This window comes from Balaenoptera musculus, chromosome 4 (assembly GCF_009873245.2).
Source record: "Balaenoptera musculus isolate JJ_BM4_2016_0621 chromosome 4, mBalMus1.pri.v3, whole genome shotgun sequence".
NCBI lineage: Eukaryota > Metazoa > Chordata > Mammalia > Artiodactyla > Balaenopteridae > Balaenoptera > Balaenoptera musculus.
The window spans coordinates 74,959,426-74,981,296 of record NC_045788.1 but is presented as its reverse complement, the minus strand read 5'-3'; the positions used below and the strand labels follow the sequence as shown (position 1 = coordinate 74,981,296).

At 42.3% G+C, this 21,871-nt stretch overlaps 1 protein-coding gene across 1 annotated transcript in view; it reads left to right on the top strand.

Annotated features, from left to right (window-relative positions):
• The window catches only part of KALRN (kalirin RhoGEF kinase), a 655,634-nt gene that overhangs the window by 418,035 nt on the left and 215,728 nt on the right, over positions 1-21,871 (top strand). The window contains exons 26-29 of the mRNA XM_036850143.1: positions 9,515-9,584; positions 11,985-12,074; positions 15,941-16,033; positions 20,698-20,809. Coding sequence (XP_036706038.1) covers positions 9,515-9,584; positions 11,985-12,074; positions 15,941-16,033; positions 20,698-20,809 — 365 coding nt within the window. The remainder of the gene's footprint in view (positions 1-9,514; positions 9,585-11,984; positions 12,075-15,940; positions 16,034-20,697; positions 20,810-21,871) is intronic.

Here is a 21,871-nt window from a genome sequence, read left to right as displayed (position 1 = left end):
TGCTCTCTCCCCCCTCCCCTACTCCATAGACCACCAGCTGGCACTGCCAAATCTGGTGTGTTTGATTCATATCTAACCAGCTTTCATGTGCATCCTCAAATTTGAGGAACACTTCAACCCATTTCTTCCATAGGTGTGTCATCTAGGTCACACACCCTTACAATAATGATCTGAAATAAGTCAGTTTTCAGCAAGGGTTGGAAAGACAAGTAGGGGACCAACAACCAGGGCTGGATAACCCTTCTGCAAACTCCCTCCTCCAGGTCCGGCCAGAAGCTATTAGATTTGGACTTGGCCACCACCCACTGCCCTACCAGCCTAGTATTCCCCGGCCCGAGGCTGAGGGCCAGGGCCAGGGCTAAGTGGGACTGAGCTGGGACACTGGCCAGGCCCAGGGCAGCCTTCCAGGGCACCAGGTAGCCAGGGTCAGTCGGGAGCAGAGGGTGGTGTGTAGCAGGGCAGGAGAAGGCAAGGTGGGGGGGAATGACGGGAGATGCCGGTGAACCACCGAACCAGGCCCACACTTCCATGACCTCCCAGGAGTTCCACCCTGGGGTCAGCCCCGCACTGGTTTGGAGATGGAGTTGGTACCCAGTGAGGAATCTAACCAAGGCTCTGCCCTCTGAGTTCTGGGAATCAGTGAGGTACTGGTGATAAGGGTGGAGGTGAGCACAAGTGCAGATCAAAGGAGCAAAGAAAATAGTCTCTGTTGGAGTAACAGGAAGGCTTCCCAGAAGAGGGGCATTTGAGATGGAATTTAAATAACCAGTGGGATTTGTACAGCCAGGCACGGCTCCATTGATGATGGAGGAGAGTTTGAACACAGGCCCTTTCAGGGAGGAGAGTGGTGAAGTCTAGGAGGGAGGCCGAGAGGCAATGGGAGGCGTTTGGGAGTGAGTCTGAATCCTGGGTCAAGGATGGGGGAGGTCTGGCCATCACACTCCCACTTAGACTGTGTCTTGTCATGTCTGTGTCTGTGAGATTGAGGCTCAGGAGGGGAGAGGTGGTGGGTGGAGATGGTATGAGTCAGAAATGGTGGTGTAGGAGAGCACGAAGGAAGGCAGGAGACACAGAGTGAGTGGGAAAGTGGGGTAAAATACCTGGATAGAGGAGAAGTGAGAACAGTGGATAACAAGGGGAAAGAAGAGATGGGGAGAAGGAGAGAGGAAGGAAGAGGGGAAAGGGGGGCACTACTAGAGGGAGATGGTAGATCAGTAGAGAGGGAGAAAGGGGGAAGGTCGAGGGTGAGAGGGAGGGAGAGATAGATAAAGACCTAGGAGCATCAGCAAAGTGCTTTTCAAATATTTTTGATCATGAACCGAAGAAAAATAATATATCATGTCCTGATGTGCATATGCTTATACATTATATATAAGAGGAAAATTAAGTCCTCCAAAATAACACCCTCACTATGTGTGATGCACTCTGATATTTTTGATTAGTTTCCATTCTCCTTCCTTTTTAATGCTGGTTTCCACCCACTAAATTGATTTTACAACCCCTTGGAACACAGAGGGTAGATCTGTAGCTACAAGGTGGGGAGCTGGCTCCACCAAGTGGTGAGAAAAGGGATGTGCAGGTCACAGCCCCTTCTGGAGGCCACACTGCCAGGCTGCAGGTGCCTTCTCCTCCATTGCCTCTCCTACTCCTTCCCACACACACACCCCTTGCTTCAAAATACGTGTATTCTGTGCTTTCTATGCTTTTTTCACACTCCAAGAAAATCTCGTTCTATTCTACTCCCTTGTTTTATAGAAACTGGAGCTTAAAAAAGTTCGTGACCTGCACAAACCAATTAGTAACACAGCCAAAGAATCCAAGTCTTCATAACTTCCTATTAAGTCACACTGTCATTTTCTTAATATTCAAATGCCAAGCAAAGAGGAAGGGGAAGACTTGTGATTTTTTCTTGGGCCCTAAACCCATACTCTAAGGGATAACTGAGGCCTTACCCATCAGAAGGACCCTAAAAAAATTTAGCTGTGATTTTGTTGCTATTGTTTGTTTTTTCAGTAACCCGTCGACATTGGTGCTGGTTATAGATATTGGGGAGTACCCAAAGCAAGACAAAGTCTAAACATTTATTTGGGGGTGTTCAAGTCATGTTCATTTCACTTGTACACACTAACTACTTAGCGTCCGTGCCTAGTTGCTAAACAGGCTATCAATGGCTATGAATAACATTAAATGTGAGATTGTTTATATTTTACTTTAACATTAAACTTATATTTATGCAATACTTTTTGATTCATCTAATCACACAAGTTAAACAAACTTAGGAAATATTAGCAAAACATATTCAACAGGTAGCAGTGCAGCGAGGTAAACTGCTGCTTGAGGTTGGAGGTGAGGGTGGGGCATATGCTGAGGAAGAGTCAAGCCCTGCACACTTTGCCCCTTCACCTCTAACCTAAGCTGAAGTTTCTGCTGTGAAATAAAGGGACAGAGCCCGCTGATTGTCATGGCTCAGCCCAGGTGATCAAACTGTGCTGATTAAACACTTTTGTGAACAATCTGGTACCTTCCCTGGAGTGCGCACAACTCTCCACTAGTTTAACAGCTGCTCCGTGTGCTAACCAGCTGTCCTGGCCTGCAGTCCAGAGCCTCTTCCAAGATGGGCTCTGAATCTGTCTGGTCACTAATGGATCCCTTAGAAACGGTCTCTAGCTCCACTTGTATGAAAGCATTGATACGGGGCAGTGTCCTGGACTGCCTGCAAAGATGAGCCTGATGCCTTTCACCCCGGCTGCCTCCAGCTTTATTTGTTTGTCTCCTCCTCATTGTTCTTCTCCCCCCTGCCCCGTTACCACAGCACCGCCCCGCCCCCTTCATTCCCCTTCTCACCAACAAGTGTGCATGCACATGCATGAGAGCACGCATACACAAGGTCATCGCATATGCTCCCCTTTAAATGCAAGCTGCACCCTTGACGTAGAGGTCCTCTGTGAAGGACATACTTCTCCAGAAGCAGTAAGAATATAGGCCAAATTTACCTTTGGCAAGAATAACAAAATCAGAATGACTCAGGGTGCCTTTGGAATGGTGCTGTTTCCATAGTACTTAATGACAAAGCTCACAAAGCTTTTCTATCAATAAATGCTAGAGGTTTCATTTCCCAGGATCCTGTCCAAAGCCAGAAGGAAGCATTTTCCTCATAAAGTAACTGCATAATATATTGTATCATAATACTTTAATAGAGTAGTGACATTGCTTATTAGATCTTGACATTTTTTTATTGAAGTGTAGTTGCTGTATGCTATTATATAAGTTACAGGTGTACAATATAGTGATTCACAATTTTAAAGGTTATAGTTATTATAAAATATTGGCTATATCCCCCATGTTGTACAATACATTCTTTTTTTTAAAATTAATTAATTAATTTATTTATTTTTGGCTGTGTTGGGCCTTCGTTTCTGTGCGAGGGCTTTCTCTAGTTGCGGCAAGCGGGGGCCGCTCTTCATCGCGGTGCGCGGGCCTCTCACTATCGCGGCCTCTCTTGTTGCGGAGCACAGGCTCCAGACGCGCAGGCTCAGTAGTTGTGGCTCACGGGCCTAGTTGCTCCGTGGCATGTGGGATCTTCCCAGACCAGGGCTCGAACCCGTGTTTCCTGCATTGGCAGGCAGATTCTCAATCACTGCGCCACCAGGGAAGCCCTACAATACATTCTTGTAGCTTATTTTATACCTAATAGTTTGTATCTCTTAATCCCCTACCCTATATTGCCCCTCCCCCCTCCCCACTGGTAGCCACTAGTTCATTCTCTTTATCTGTGAGTCTGCTTCTTTTTTGTTATATTAACTAGTTTGTTGTATTTTTAAAATTCCACATATAAGTGATATCATACAGTATTTGAATCTTGACATTTCTTTAAAAGTTTTATTCATTTCTGAAAGAACCCCAGACATTCACACAAACTCTTAAACTCCTTGCTTTGCTCGTTCTCCCATGATTTATTACATATAATTATTGAAATGGTGAGGACCAAGATGTTTCTATAGAACAGCTGAGGAGGAATATCCCATCATTTGTGAAGAGTGTTGTGACCTCTTGTGCTTTAATTTAAACTCATCACATCTATTTGAAGTAGGTGGAATGATACTGATCAGACGTACATAACCTGTCATCTTCATAAGCTTCAAATTAAAAAGCAAAATAGAGTTTAATACTGCCACTTACTTTCAACAATTACATTGAGATGGTAGTGCATATCTTACTCAAAGTTATGAATTGATATGCCCAGCACAAAATAAATAGCTTTTAAAATTCTTAGCTTTTTTATTTAAAAATTAAATCTTATAGAGTTAACGTAGGATCTGCCAACTGGAAGCACACTGGAATAGGGCAGTTGCCTTCAAAAGCTGACCTATGCACTGGATGCATTAGAATTACCCAGGAAGCTTTGCTAAACAGTACAGATGCTCAGATCCTAACCCAGAGGGCAGTGCACAGCCAGGTGTGATGACCACTAACTAAGGTTTTCCAAGAGTGTTCCTTTAGACAAAGTCCCCCCAGAAATGTTCCACCCGCAAAGAAGTTTGGGAAGCACTGCACACTCTATCAGATACTTCAGAGATTTATAATGTGCCTCATCATATTATAGGATTTTGGAAGTCCTGCCATAAACAAACTAGTTTAGCCCAGCATTTCCCAAACTTACATGATCTGTGACCTTGAAATCCAATCTTTGCATAATACCCAATCAAGATTTTCCCAGGATATGGTTTAGGAGAAGGTAATCTACTATAGATTTTCCAACAGGGGTATGGTGGGGAGAGCTCTCTCGGGATAAGTCTACAGGAGTGGAGCTTATTAAGATTGGGAAGCACTGATCCGGAAGAACTAATGTTTATTTAGTGCCTGCTATATGCTAGGCAGTGGTTTGGGTTCTTTAGCTACATGGATTTATTAAATCCTCACAACATCCCCACGAGGTTATTTAAAGTTGAGAAAAGTGAAACTTTGGAAGACCTCCTCACAACTGTGAGTAGGTGTGAACTCTGGCTCTTTGACTTGAGCTTTGCTGTGGGAGGGAAGGAAAGTGAGGCCTCGGGTCAGTAGAAAGGTGAGCTAGCAGTGGCAGCTACTGTTAAAACCTGCATTTTCCAAAAAGGCATTAATTGTAGTGATGATAATCTATGTACTTAACTCATTTTAAAGTGCTTTCACTTCTTGAGAATTTTCAAGCAGAGCATCCTCCCATAGGTTTTTGATACCTGCTGTCACCAAAAGTCAGGGTATTGCTCTATTTAAATTACCAGGATTTTAAATAAAATTCCAGCACCATCTTCAGCATCTAGATCAATTATCAACTCTGTGGGTATAATTACCACTGTGCACTTAAAATTAACCTTAAGTGACCAGGCCACTGACCTTGGGTCATAAGTCAAGGAAGGAGGGACACTCTCCCTGAGTTGTCACAGAGTCCTTGCAACTTCTAAAGCAAGAATACAATTTTATATCTTATGTGGAATGTCATGATCCAGGCTGTTATATCATTTATTTGATTGCCTTTAAAGGAGAAGGGCCTATATACCATGGGGGTCAGAGGGAGGGGATTGGAGTGAGATCCCGAGAGTGGGGAAGTGGAGGTTTCCTACAGCCAAGAGCATTTATTGTAGGTGCCTGGGGCTCCAAATTCGCCTCTTTCTCTCTTCTTCCAGGTACTCTTTCCTCCTAGTCCTGCTTTCTTTAAAGCAGTTCATTTCCTTTCACCAGTCCTTGTCCTAGAATAGCTCATCTGAGTTTCTTCCCCCACTCGTCAAGCCGTTCCAGCGCCCTCCCCACCCCCCCACCCTGGCCCTGTTCAGCCCATATGAGAAATGACCGTGTAAAGAATATCTCAACACCTGAAAAAACTACCTCTGAAGATTTTGTACATTTTATTATTTAGTGTTCTCATGGAAAAGAGCCACATAATAAATGTCTTTTAGAATTTAGTTCCAGAAATAAAAATTATATTAAAAATAGATTAATATTTTAACATATTATGTTATATATATATGGTAATGAGCCAGATTGCTTCTCTTTGCTACAAAAAAAGATGTTTTCTTTTTGGCCTTGAAAAAAATTTGATCCTCACTTACAGCATTATATAATTTTTTCCTATTTCTGATTTAGAAGTCATATTAAATACATGTGTGTCACCTGCAGTTCTTCTAAAAATAGCAATAAGTATGATACTTATTGATTTTTGAGCACTGCATATTTGCATTTTGTAAGCCCAAATTGCATTATAATCACTGCTGTTCCATGATTCAGATCAGGATACTCCAAAATTCGGGAGAAAGATGATTATCATCAAATGGGTATTGCTAGGAGTCTTCAAAAATTTTTAAGTGACTTTTTCTTATTACTGAAGTAATACCCATTTGTTGTAGAAAATTTAAATGGCAGGTGGACAAAAAATATCATCTATGATCCTATCAATCATTAGCATTTTGGCCCTCCAAATATGACTTGCCAAGCATTTTTTAATTGCACATATATATTTCTTTAAACCAAAACCAACATCTTTCTATGTCATTGAAGGGAGAACACAAATAACATATATATAGAATCCATAACCAATTGTAATTATAATTGTAAGATGCTGCCAGAATTCTTGGACAAGAGGACTCAAGTAGTGTAAGTCAAATCAATAAAATGTATTTGTTCCAATGGTAGAGGTAGGCAATGGAATCATTCAGACCTACTTTATATCTTTTAATTTAATTTTTGAATTAATTTTTAAAATCAAAATTAAATAGAAAAGTATAGATCGAGAAGACCTACCCACCACTATCTTCATTCACTCTGTTCCTTCACCTGGTTTCCTATGGTAATGACTTTTTTTAAATATATTTGTGTTGTTTCCAACCGACTTTTATTTCAGACAGTACTGTGGTGAATGCTCTTCTTTATATGTCATTTCACATGTGTGAAAGTCTGTTTGCTGTTCTTTTTTTTTTATTGAGGTATGGTTGATGTATAATATTATATAACTTTCAGGTGTACAACATAGTGATTCACAATCTTTAAAGGTTATACTCCATTTATAGTTATTATAAAATATTGGCTGTATTCCCCATGTTGTACAGTATATCCTTGTAACTTATTTTTTTTTATATATAGTAGTTTGTACCTCTTAATCCCCTTTCCCTATCTTGCCGCTCCCCACTTTCCTTTGCCCACTGGTAACCACTAGCTTGTTCTCTATATCTGTGAGTCTGTTTCTTTTTTGTTATATTCACTAGTTTGTGGTGTTTTTTAGACTCCACATATAAGTGATATCATACAGTATTTGTCTTTCTCTGTCTGACTTACTTCACTTAGCATAATACCCTCCTAGTCAATCCATGTTGTTGCAAATGGCAAAATTTCATTCTTTTTATGGCTGAGTAATATTCCATTGTATATATACCACATCTTCTTTATCCATTCATCTCTTGGACACTTAGGTTGCTTCCATATCTTGGCAATTGTACATAATGCTGCTATGAACATTGGGGTGCATGTATCTTTTCAAATTAGAGTTTTCATTTTTTTCAGATATATACTCAGGAGTAAAATTGCTGGGTCATATGGTAGCTCTATTTTTAGTTTTTGGAGAATGCTCCATGCTGTTTTCCACAGTGGCTGCACCAATTTACATTCCCACCAACAGTGTAGGAGGGTTCCCTTTTCTCCCCACTCTCCCCAGCATTTGTTATTTGTGTTCTTTTTGGTGATAGCCATTCTGACTGGTGTGAGGTGATACTTCACTGTGGTTTTAATTTGCATTTCTCTGATGATTAATAATGTTGGGCATCTTTTCATGTGCCTGTTGGCCATCTGTATGTCTTCTTGGGAAAAACATCCATTCAGGTCTACTGCCCATTTTTAAATCATATTGTTTGTTTTTTTGATGTTGAGTTGTATGAGCTATTTATATATGTTGGATATTAATCTGTGTTAGTTATATCATTTGCAAGTATTTTCTCCCATTCAGTAGGTTGTCTTTTCGTTTTAGGTAATGACTTTCTTTTTAACCACTTTATTGAAGTACGGTTGATGTAAAAAGCTGTACGTATTTAATATCACAACCTGATGCGTTTGGGGATAACTCTACACCCATGAAACCATCACCACCATCAAGGCCATAGACATATTTATCACCTCCCAAAGTTTTCTCCCCTATTATTATTATATAAGAACACTTAACATAAGATCTACCCTCTTTACAACTTTTAAGTATACAATACATTATTGTTAGCTATAAGTATTACGCTATATAGTAGATCTCCAGAACTTATATTGCATAACTGAAATTGTACACTCTGACCATTAGTTTCTTGGGTTGGAAATAAGAGTATATATTACTTACTTAGACAAAAAGCAGAATATTAGATACATTCTTTCACACCTTGCTTTTTTTACTTAACAGCCTGCCCTGGTGATCTTCCATTTGAAAACCTAAAAAGCTTTGCCATTTTTTATAGCTATATAGTATATGGTTCTGTGGATGTACTATAGTTTACTTTGTCATCTATAGACCATCTTTTGCTGTTATGAACAGTGCCACAGTGAATATGCATGTACATACTTCATGTTACACATATGTGACTACAACTATAGGACGTTTTCCAAAATTAAAATTGCAGAGGCAAAGATAAGTATATTTTTTATTTTGATAGATGTTATCAAATTGACCTGTGCAAAGTTTATACCATCTTCCATCTCCATCAGAATGTTTCCCCATAGCCTCATGTTATTTTTATTTGAAAAACTTTGTGTGATTTTTAAAAAGCAAATTCCATTCCAATGATTCTGGCTTATTTGAGCTTATATTCTCTGAGCTCAAAACAATTGTTTAATATATTAATTCGAAGTTGGTATAGTCAACTCTTTATTATTTATTAAGATAGAAGGGAGCCATGGCTCAGATATCCACAATGGCAGATAATTCAGTAGTAGTTCAATTCAGCTTTGAAATGTATTATGACTTTTTCCCCATTAACTTTTCTTTCCTAACAATGTCAGCATTAGGAAATGTTAACTCAGTTTTCTAGCACAAACTGGGTACTGATGGAAGAAGAAAGTGAAAAATTGGAAAGAAGTCAGTGTAGGATTCAGAATTTTACCACCTATCTCTGGGATCGTAGATGATATTTATTTTGTTCTTTTGATACCTGTATCTATATATTTTTAAATGTTACAACATGCTCAGATTACTTGTGTAAAAAAATAGCCATAGTTACTGTTAAAATGAAATGCCCAACACAAGTATAATATTTCATTATTTTCAGCCTGAGAAGTGTAAACCCTTAAGGGAAACAATATTAAGTAGCACTAATTAATCAATTAATACAAATTTTAATGAATTAGTTCCAACATATTAAAAATCGCTTGTTACCGCGTGTTGCTTAGAGAGTGGAGAAGCCATGTGTAAATAGTGGAGAGTTTACGAGGTTGGGTTGACCTCAGTATAAGCCTCTGGCGGAGAGGGAGTCAGCAATACAGAGATGTCTGATTTGGCCTTTCTCTCCCCTTGCAGCATCTTCCTCAAAGAGCTGGAGAAGTATGAGCAGCTACCTGAGGATGTGGGACACTGCTTTGTTACCTGGGTAACCGACCTGAGCTTCTTCTCCTCCCACTGTCACATGCTTTCCAGGAATGCAGATGCTACCAGATGACATCACTGTTCAGTGCCTGAGCTGATTGGTGTCACTGAACTTCTAACACAGGACCAGGGGCTCTAGAGAGGGGCCATGAGTAGATCTGAGAGAAGCAGTCTCTCCCTGAGGAGCAGAGCCCTCCTTGGGAAAGGTCCTTAGATGGTGTGTCCAAGCTCCACCTTAAGTTCTCTAAAAACTTTCTAAAATTGAGATGTCAGGAGATTGGAACAAGACCACCACCCTGGGTAGAAGAACTACTCCAGCTCCATCCACGAGTTGTTTTGTTTTTAACAGGATGAGGATTAAGGAATTAGAACTTTAGAAATCCACCAAACCATTGTTTACATTTTCTTCCTTACTAGAGAGCAGACTCCTTGAGTATCCATCCCAATTCTGACCTACAGGATGCATATCTAGTCATTCTCTTTCTTGGGCCAAGTAAATGGGCTGAATGTACTAGGTTCTACTTATACAAACAGAAACATTAGTCTCTGTTAGCATCTCTGTGCCACATTATCCTGAGTTCAGGTTCATGGTATGAGTGCCAACATCTTGAGGGAAGTCCACCTAGTACAAGTGCAACTAAACATGGAAATCCTTCCCCAGGGCCAGGAGCTCTAATATTCAACAGTTAACTAATTATAACTTCCACTCAAAATGGGCTACTTTTCCAAATGTTTTCACTCTTCAGAGAGTTTGTGCTCGTAACAGCCCTCTGGAATAGGCAGGGCTATGGTTATGTTTTATATTCTATATATGGAAACATTTTAGAGGAGCTAGGATGTTGGCCAGCCCATTGACATGTAATTAATATCACAGCTCATCCCACAGCTCAAGACCTGAGTTACTTCCGTTTTCTGAAACCATAACATTTGCTTCCTGGCATACTCTCATTTCTTAAGGAAGTCTCAGACTGCCATCTTATTTTGTGCTAATACATTTTTCACCTCTAAATACGTGGGCCCATGCACAGTTCACATTAGTGCTGATAAATAATTTATGATCCCTTGCATGGCCAATGTAGAGAAAAACTGAGATTGACCATTAAGTGAAGGTTTTGGGGGGTTTTTTTTGGTATCTTGTTTCATACATTTTGTGGATTTGCCTTACCATCGACCATAAGTATGGTTTATCAACATCTCTTAGGGATGATGAATGCCTCCCAGGTAGTATATAAACCCTAAAATTGGTTTCAGAAAACCTTTAATGATTGTGTAAAATATGCACATTTTGCCAAGAATTATCCCGAAGTGACTTTCTTAAGTCTTATAATCTTAATTTATGAGTGTAGTGCAGTAGTAAAGTGTAGAAAGAGTTGTTTGCAATGTATTGAACAGCAACAGTTATTACCTAGAAGCCTGAAGGCAGCTGGCCTGGGGTCCACCACTTTGTAACTATGGGAATTTAAAGTTACTTAACCAACCTTATGCCACCATTTTCACATTTGTAAAATGGGGATGATAATAATAGAACTGACCACATAGGGTTCTCATAAGGATCAAATGAGTTAATATATATAAAGAACTTGGGAAAGTGGTGGCATAAATGAAACCTGCTATAATTAAAACATAGCTAGGCTGCTTTCTTAGAAGAGGACATCCCCAATGTGGTATAGGCACGAGGATGGGGAGCATTTCACAAATGGGAAAAGTGCTTGGTGGCCAAAGTACACACACCCTTTCCAGTGGAAAGGCTGTGAAACACAGACCCAGAGGATCCTAAAGACATAAGAAATGAATTTTCACCAAGCCATAACATTCTTGACTTGAAGTAGCAATCTGGTTAGGATTCACTGTTCAGACCCTGCCCCAGAGTGTCACCCTGCTTTCCTTTCCCCCATCATTGCTTCTGGGAAGTGGGGGATGGTAGCATAGGCGTTTAACATGCCCTACAAACTGCCCCCAGTGGAGACATTTGGAGTTCTAGCAGATCTCCCTCTGAGATCACACTTCGTTTTCATTCTTTGGCTTTTGTTTTCAGAGCAAATGCTGTCATTTTTCAAGATGGGAAGCACAATTGTAGGTAATCCAAAAAGGGGGATAATCTCTCAATAAATTCTGTCCAGCTTCAGGATACATGAGGATATGTGAATTGTTTTTTTTAATTGTGTCTAGCACTGACTAGTATTAAAATGAGCTCACTTTCAGTGAGCTTTCTCCCCCTGCTGATAGGAAAAAAGCATCTCAAAGTTTGTTAGGGGAGCACAGGCCTGATGAGCCCAGGAAATTTGCCACAGATAACCCTGTATCACGCAATATCTGAGGGTTTAACTGCACAGCCCTTGCTGGTACAGTCAACAGAAGGGAGCAACTAATGGATACTGACCTATTATTGTTTTTGTTTTTTTAGGCAGACAAATTTCAGATGTACGTCACCTACTGTAAAAACAAGCCTGATTCCAACCAGCTGATCCTGGAGCATGCAGGCACCTTCTTTGATGTAAGCTGTGAATTTCCATCCTTGAACCACTGATGAGCAGGTGGAAATTGCTTCTCTACTTTGAGATCGTGGGTTTTTAGCTATCCTTTCTTCCTCATTTTTCTTTACTGGCCCCTCCAAACCTCTCTCTCATGGATAAAACATAGAGAAAAACAAAAGCAGTGTTTATCTTTTGTTTTACTCCATCCCATCTCAAGTGCTGTGGTTTCGGATAAGGCACATTTGCCTCCGTGCCTCCACACCGAATCCAGCTAGCTATAAATCTCACAAGCAGAGGAGGCGTACTAGGATATTGCACTTCTACTGCATATATAGCTCCTCAAACGTAGGGGTTCCTCAAAGTGTGCTCTCAGCCCAGCCACATCAGCATCACCTGAGAACTTGTTAGAAATATGTATTTTGGACCCCACTCTAGATCTATTGAATCAGAATCCCCAGGGCTGGAGCCCAACCATCTGAGTTTTAAGGAGCCCTCCAGGTGACTGATACCCGCTCAAGTTTGGGAGTCACTGACTACTCTAATGCAATTGTTTCAACCTTGACTGCCCATTGGAATTACCTGGGGAGCTTTGAAAAATAGTGATTCCGGTCCCAGCCCTGATTTTGATATGATCAGCCTGAGTTTGGCCTGGGCATTGAGAGTTTTAAACATTTCCAGGTGAGAGTAACGTGCAGCCAGGGTTGAGCACTTATGCTGTAATGGAAGCCAGGAGAAGACTCAGAGCCGACGTACCTTGTCTGGTCCTCTGGTTTTGGGTGAGGATGCAATCCTGTTGGTGAATGATGGTATATATACTGCTGGTCCCCAGAGAGTGACAGAATCAAACGGGTCACTGCAGGATGCACGGGAAGAACAGAGGGAGAAAAAAAATGAGAATAAAAAGTGAAGTTCAGTGAGAGATGGGTGGCAGCAGTGATGGCCATTCTGGTAGTCACGTCATTTTAGTATCTAATCAATCTAACTGTCTGCCTACCTCATTCCGTCTATAGATCTTTGACTGTCTGCTGTATGCAAGAGAGTGTGCCAGGCCCCATGGGGAGTCAGACATTCAAACATGGTTCCCATACTCAAGTTTACAAAAGAAACTTTCTCTGAGCATCTTTCTAGGCTGACCCTGCTATAACAGAAACGATTCTACAAGTGTCCTGTTGCTCAGTGAAGAAATGACACTTGAATGGGTAAAAGCCAGACAAGAAAAAACATACGTGATTTTTAAAAACGGAGTATTACTATGGAAATGGTCCCAAAGTGGAATTTCTGAGGTTATATTTGTTTAAACAGAAAACCCAAGAAAAGTCTTTCTCTAACTTGGTATCAGAGTTTATTGACTATCATCTGGGATGCCCTATAGCGCTATTATCTCTGCCTAATAATGCATTTCTCTTAAGACATTTCTGGTTATTTATCAGCAGTAACCAGAAGGGTCTTTTTGAAGTTTTAAATGCACTGTGTCCTGTTTTCCACTTCACATTTTTCTGAACACACATGTCCCGTGCTCTGAGCACGCCTCAGACTCTTCTGCTTCCTTCTCTTTGCTCACACTTCTCTCCCTGCCTAGAATGGATTGTGAGCCCTCTGCACACACAGGTGCGGGCGGGCACACAGGCACACACAGACACCCTTAGAAGTCTTCCTAGCCTTCAAAGATCACGTGTTGCTTCCTGCATGAATCCTTGCCTCTCTCTATGCGTGCAGTATCCTTTGTGTCTCTCTACGGCGTTTGTAACAATCTGCCTTTCGTCAGGTTAACAGTGGACCTTTCTATTACACACACCTCCCCCCACCTGTGAGTCCCTTGAGGTTGACTGATGGTTTGCCTGGCTCATTTTGTACATGTTACAATGTCTGGTGCTAAACTGTGTTCTCCTCTAGTCCTACATTCCTCATATCCCTGTTTCTAGACTTTGAGTTGCAAGTCAGATATACTCCAAATTTCACACCCCACTTCCCATTTTCCAACATCATGTCTGATGAGCCTCTACATTAGTTGGGGAGGCCAGTGGAAGCCAGAAAACCAGCCCAGTAGCAGTTCCTGGAGCTTGGCCCAGAGGAGGGGAGGGAGAGCAGTAAACTCTCCTGACTGTTCCCAAAGCATTCCAGAAAGCATCATCTTTGTAACTTTCCCCCTTCCATCAGAAAGGTTTCCCTAAATTCTACACCTAGAAACCATCTACTTTAGGCCCTCCTCCTATAAGAGATCAACTCCCAATAAAGACAGTCTTATTATCCATTATTGTAAAGAGAGCACAGAAAATTCAAGTCCAAGAAAGACCCACACATTGACATGATCCGGAATTTTCTACTCCAAGCGTAGGAACCGTGAGGCTGCGGTGTCTGGTGCCATGTTGATTACTAAGCTTGATTGGGCTGACCCAGCCTCTGGAGGCCGCCCCTTCCTCACTGTCCTCATGAAGCCTTCCCCGAACTGGCACCTTGTCAGAGAGGGAAGCCTGTCAAAGGTGCGTTACTGCCTGTCCTCTCCTGCCAAAGCCCCCAAGTAAACTCACAATGTTCATTTGCCCAATAGGGTCAAGCTGTCAGCTCTTTGCCCATTTTCCTTGAATAAGTCCTGCTATAACTACACACCTCTAGGGAAGAGGCACATGAGTGAGAAAATTGCTACTTTCTGGGATAGTTGGCGGAAAGTGGAAATTTTTTTTTATTATTATTCCCTCTTTTATTATTATCACCCTCTTTCATAGCCGCGTAGCAAGTCCTATCTTGTCGAGCTTTAAAATGTTTCTTGTACTCCTCCCAATGCTTTGTTCTCACTAATCTTTGTTTATGGCAAGCCCCCACATTACACACCTGGAGATACAGATGTATATTATACATATATGTAAAGGGTACAATTTGATTGTTTAGTATACTCACAGACATATGCAACTATTTCATCATCTCATAAAGCAACCCCACACCCTTTAGCTAACACCCCTCCACCTTATCCTCCTTCCTACTCCCCCAGCTCTAAGCAACCAATGATCTATTTCCTATCTCTATAGATTTTCCTCTTCTGGACATTTCATTAAAAATGGAATGATATAATATGTGTTCTTTTGTGACTGACTTCTTTCACTTAGCATAAAGTTAAGATTCATCTATGTTGTAGCGTCTCAGTACTTCATTCCTTTTCATGGCCAAATAATATTCCATTGTATGACTATACTACATTTTGTTTTTTCATTCATCAGTTGACGGAGATTTGGGTTGTGTCCACCTTTTCACTGCTCTTAATAATACTGCTATGAATATTTTATGCAAGTCTTTGTGTGGACATATGTTTTGATTTCTCTCAGGTATATACCTAGAAGTAGAATTGCTGGATCATATGGCAACTCCGTGTTTACACACTCGGACTTTTGCAGTAATCTCTGAACTGGTCTCTCTGTCTCTATTTTCCAGCTTCCACCCTCTATGTTGCTATTAGGCTTATATTAATCTTTCTGAAACATTGCTTTCACCATGTTTTGCTCCTATTTAAGATCTACAATATTTTACCCCTGAGAAGCTCCCCATCACATCCTAATTCATTCTTCTAGCTCCACCCCATCAACGACCTACATCCATCTTCTTATCTAAGTGTATTTTCACTTTTCTAGAATCTAGGTGTGATCCTCTGTACTGCTCAGGTATGGTCCTCATTATCATCTAAAGATACAATGATTATTTCCTGTGTGTTTTGGTTTATACATTTTCCCTTTATAGAATGCCATTCCTCCTCCTTTTCCCATCAAAGAGCAGTTTCTCATAGTTGTGTGCCCTTTTCCCTTTTCTCCTCTCTCCTTAACCCAGCCCACCTCCTCCCAGAAGACATACGTGCACATGGCCCTCTGTGTCTAACGGTGCCCGTTTTTAATCCCTGTAGGAGATACAGCAGCGGCACGGTCTGGCCAACTCCATCTCTTCCTACCTAATTAAGCCCGTCCAGAGGATCACTAAGTACCAGCTGCTCCTGAAGGTATCTCCCCTCCCCTCTCTGCCACCCTGACCACACTGTTGACCAGGCCCAGGGAGTCCCAGCTTTGCCCAAGGATGGGAAAGCTTCCACCTGAAGACCTTTCCTCTACCTGGAGCAGAACTTCAGAGATGAGCCCACGCTGGCACTGCTGGTTCTAGACTGCATGTTCTGTCCCATGAAATTCCAGATGCTTATTGGGGTGGGGGAGAGGAGAAATGGGAGCAGGAATGGATTGTGACTATTTTCACATGCATCCACCACTGCACAGCTTTTAGTGACTGCCACCCCAGGCACTGGCTGGTACATAGTGTCTCTCCTGTCCTTCCCTTTTGGGCAGGTTCCTCCTGGTGGCCCCTGCTTCCGATGGGATCCGGGGTCAAGGTGTTAGGGGCAGTGCCAGTCTACGTGGGCAGTGGAGGCCCAGGGCAGCACCTACCATTGCCTTAATCTCCATGTTTGTCAAGACTAGGAGGTTTCAGAGAGGAAATAGTTAAAAAGTACATATTAAAACACAGTGGCACTCTGTATCTGTAGGACCCCATATGTTAGGGGTTCTTCTGGAGCCAACCAAGAGATTTGGGTTTTTTCCAAAATCTTTCTCTTTAAAAGTCAAATAATCAAATTATGTAAAATACTGAGTGATTTGGGCTGATTCTTCTCAGAGAAGGATACACTGACAGTCTGAAAATATGACATTTCCCCACAGAAAGCCTGGGAAATCAATATCATAGGCAGTTATATAACCTGTATCTATATTAATTCTTAATGTGCAAGCATGGAGTTTTCCCTAAGTTTGAATATTTTGCTCGTCGCTTCTCAAATGCAAGGGATAAAAGAATAGGGAGAGGCATGTCATAAATAGTATAGTTCCAGAGAAAATCTGATAAAGTTCAGCTCTATGAGATACTTGCTGAACCTCACATGTTCTATCTGCTTCACTAAATCTGAAAAACAGTCTAGTTTCAAATCTAGATTCTAATCACATTGGAGTGTGCCCAGCTTTCCAGTCTGTGGGGTCTTGCTGCCTTAGCACTTGTAGCTCCGTGATAAGAGGAGTGGGGGCAGCAGTGAGTCATGCCCTGACCTCTCTTCTCCCCTCTGGATCAGGGCAGGGCCCTGCACTGTCCTTCTTCCCCTTCAGCCTCCTCCTTCAAACCTTCTCCTTCTTCGACTCCAGGAAGAGACAGCGGGCTTCACTTCCAGGCCCTCCAGTCTCCCAACCCTGCAGAAATGACTTAGAGAATCACCACAGGGCATCACGCCCTTGGCCTTTATTGAGACTGGTATCAGAAATAACTATGTGCAGAACATCATGGCTGTTTGGGCAGAACCGCTGCTGGCATTTTGAGGATGCCATCCTGTCTGTTTTTGACGTTTCTTATATAAAGACTCACAGAAATTCTCCTAAGATCTCGGAGTGGTGGCGAGAGGCTTCTCTTCTGAAAAATTGGTGTGCTTCCTACCTTTAAATCACAAGAGCTCGAGGTCCTTCTTTGCCTTTGACCGTCAGATACTTAGCATCCGCTTTTGTGGTTACTTACAGGAATTTCTCCTTAGCCAGATTTCTGTGTATAATTATCCTCTCCTTCTCTAGCCCACTTGATGCATGACCCTTCTAAATGATTTTTCTTGTGCCAGAAGATTTTTTTAAAATTTATTTTTGTGGTTTTCAAATTTAAGTATCCCAAAGCCTTTCCGGGAGTTGGTGGGGTTGTGCATTGAAAAAACAAAACAAAACTGGCTTGCCCACCCACACTGCCAGGGTCTTACATCAATTAAGATGCAGTTCGAAAAGAAATATATTTTTTCACCTCTCCCTGTTAATCCCATAAGGCTGAAGTTCCTAGGATGAATTTTGTGACATGGGCAAGGGAGGGAAGTAGAGGATGGATGGGCTGCCCTGTGTTTTGCTTTAGGCAGATGGAGGGGTGGGCTTTGGGCCTTCATTCTGTAACTGGATGTTTTAGGAAGAGAGGACCGTGCAGGTAACTGAGAAGGGAGACAGTGAAGTAGGGGGGAATTTGTTGTAGAGACATTGAAAAATTATTTGGGACAAAAAAGAGTTAAGATAAATTTGACCTCTTTTAAATGTGCTGGTAGCAGAGTGCCTGCTGAGTAGAAAAAAAATAGTTTGCTTTTCCTATAAATAAATAATATGGGATTTATTTTCTTATTAAAGTTAGTTTTATTCCGAGTAAATTGATGTTTAATTATCAGTATCCTCTGGGGTTCCTCCCTTTAGGTGTTGCATGAAAGTGAAAGTCAGAGTGTTCAGTAGTCTGCATGTAAATCTGCTACAGCTGTCCTTTTGGAGTCTAAATTAAAGGTGGAGCCTTCTCCTTATCGTAAACCATAGCAGGGGTCTGAGGAGAACTCACTGGTTTTGCTAGCTGATTGGTGGACTTGCCAAATTGCTTTGGGAGGTTAAGCTAATTGGTGTTTTCTGTTGCAAACTGAAGCATATTTCTCTTTTTTTTGGCTGAGTTGGGTCTTTTTTGCTGCACGCAGGCTTTCTTTAGTTGTGGCGAGAGGGGGCTACTTTTCGTTGCAGTGCACAGGCTTGTCGTTGCGGTGGCTTCTCTTGTTGCAGAGCACGGGCTCTAGGCACGCGGGCTTCAGTAGTTGTGGCACACGGGCTCAGCAGTTGTGGCTCACAGGCTCTAGAGTGCAGGCTCAGTAGTTGTGGCACGTGGGCTTAGTTGCTCCATGGCATGTGGGATCTTCCTGGACTAGGGCTCGAACCCGTGTCCCCTGCATTGGCAGGTGGATTCTTAACCACTGTGCCACCAGGGAAGTCCCTGAAGCATATTTCTTATTTTTCTCTTATGTTTCTGCCTAGAAGTTCCTTTGATGATTTATGACAACAGGTTGGGAGGATTAAAATTAGGAAAGGATGGGGAGAATCAGAGAACTTCAGGTTGGCAGAAGTAAATACAGCTTTCTAAACGATGATGCTATTATACTGACTGGAACCAAGGACAGAGCTGAGAACTGATCATGTCTACCTCCCAAACGTGTACTCTGGGCAGTTCACCACTTCTTTGGACACTGAAAGCTCTCTTCTTCATATGGAAATGTATCCAAGATAACACAAAGGCTTGGATTCTCATATCAGATGCTCATTAATCAGATAATCTTACCAAGTATAAAGCTTTACTAATAATTTCAAAGATACAAATAATCCCAAAACAGAGGTAAAACACAGAGAGAAGATCACCAATAGCTCCAAGTCCTTTCTTACAGCATCAGGATGTGCTGTGGCCCTGATTAACATGCAAGGTTTCTAAATGATGTATGTTGCATCCTATCACTTACCCTGAAGAGAGCCATTTTGGTCATGAAATGTAATCACTTTTTACTTAGACAGTTGTGTAGCTTATGTGATACTGCCCTTGGATTCGAGGTTTGTTTACCATGAGAAGTCCTAGACAGACCAGATATATCCTACTAACAGCACTCCATAAATAAGTACTCTCCTGCTAGCGAGTACTACTAGTTTGTCAAGAGGTCTTTCGTTAATGTGTTTATAAGGTTTGATCTTGTCAACTTCTTTCTTTCCTGGAAATGCATCCCCACCCATCCACCCGTTCCCTGCCTTCCCTTACACCATTCCCTCTCTCCTCCACAGAAGGAGAGAGTATGGATTGTAGATCTCTTGCTTAACTTTTTCCTTCCCAGTGTCAAAGTGAGCAAGATATGATAACCCTGATAGGAAAAATGAAAGCCAGCATGCCTCTGGTTTGGATGAAATCATTCAGAGTGGTCTTTATGGTTACTAAAATAGTTGGAAATTATCTTTTCTCCATCAACCAGATACTATATATCTTTTATGGATATAGTAATGACCTAGTCTCCAATGAGGATGTAAAAGAGAGGACACGGTCCAGGAGGACAGGTGGAAGACAGGTTGGCGTGGTGGATGGAGTACTTGGATTTGGATTCAAGAGACCTGGATTCAGGCTCCTGCATGGCCTCTAGTGAATTCTATAACCTGGGGGAAATCTCTGTCCCTATTAATCACAGTGTCCTCATCTGACAATGCAAGGACTAATCCATAATCCCATCTATTGGCCCCAGGTTAGGAACTCCTGATCCATTTGATCTAAAAATCTTCTATAACTCTGAAAAGCTATGCCTATAGTGTCCGTAACCCCAAGGTGCTCCCAGTGTGGTGGAAGTCATTCAGGCCGTAGAGGTGTGTAAATAAAAGTGGTGCTGGCAGTAGGCATGCAGTGATGTATGAGTGCTGTGTGTCCTTTGCACACCATTTGTCTCCTCTTTATGATCACACAGTACTGCGCCTCTGTTCATGTGTTTTGCCAGGGGTATTCCCTGACCTCCAGGAGGTCAGTCGAGTGACAGAGAATGCCCTAGTTGCTGACTTCTAGTGCCAGCCATTTGGGAGTTGGGTTGAATTGAGTTAGTTTGGATTAGACTGAGCTGAGGAAGCTCAGTCTGGGAAAAGCATGGTGGTTGAATTCTTTGGAGATAACCTTTCCACCCCACCGCACTTTCCTTATACCTCAGAGGGGACCATTACAGAGAATGAAGCTGGTATATAATTCCTTGAGGAATTGGTGTATAATTGCCTCGAGGGGTTAGGTAGCGGGAGGGTGGGGAAGCTGGGGGAAACAGTTCTCAATGTATCTGGACTTTTTTCGCAGGAACTTTTAACTTGCTGTGAAGAAGGGAAAGGGGAGCTCAAGGATGGCCTGGAGGTGATGCTCAGTGTCCCAAAGAAAGCCAATGATGCCATGCACGTCAGCATGCTGGAAGGTAGCTGTCCTCTCAGCCTGCTCAGGGGAGCCTCCTCCTTTCCTAAGACCATGAAGCTTGTGTCATGGGAGGGAGGTGGCGTGAAGTCAGGCAAGGGGCCAAGCTAGAAGAGAGGAGAAATGGCAAATTGTTACATAGGTCCTGGGGAAGCGTGAGAGGAGATGCACAAGGGCTAGCTCGGCTAACACCTGCCTCCAGGCCTGTGCCGAATCAAATATGTGGACAACTTGCTGCCTGAGAGGTAGAGTAGGACAGGCTGTCATCCTTACTATAAATGTGCTGGAGCCCTGACCCACAGCAGCCCTCTTCCTCTGCATAACATTTGCATTGCATTTGTCATCAGAATAAGTAGAAATCCTGCACATACACACACCCACCATCTTTAGCCTTGTGCCCTGCTCTTTTTTTTAATACTAAAATATACATAACGTAAAGTTTACCATCCTAACCATTTTTAAGTGTACAGTTCAGTTGCATTAAGTACATTCGTGTTGGTATGCGGCTACCCTCATGCCCTTCCTAGCTGGTAAGAAAAGTCCAGCCAGCTAAACCTGATAGGACTTTGCTGAAGCACATTCATCGGCTGGAACCATGCTCTTGGGGCCCAGAAACCTGGTAGAGTGAGACTCCAATAAGTGCTCCTAACACCGCAAAACAGAGCGGATATGGGCAGAGCAGCCTCATTGGGGTGGAAACTGTTAGATTTGTTAATACTCAGTATCCCAATCTGGGCTGACAAACAGGTGAGATAAGGAAGGTGAGTCTACTCCGTTGTACACGGTAAACCTGCGGGGTATTTTCTCTTTTCTGGGCTCCATCACCCCCCATCACTTGCCCTCCCCCCCCCCACCCCAACGCCATCTAAAAGACTTGGTCTGGTTTCAGTACTTCCTGGGTCACCCCTAGCACAGGAAGCCCCACTTCTTCATGCAGAGGAGCCCTGATTACCTGCTCTAGACTGAGCCCTGACGGTCTGAACATATTCCTAGTGTCACACTTTCTCCACCTCCTCCTTTTCTGTTTGCACCTGCTCCCCACGCCCACCGCCCCCTGCCACGCCCT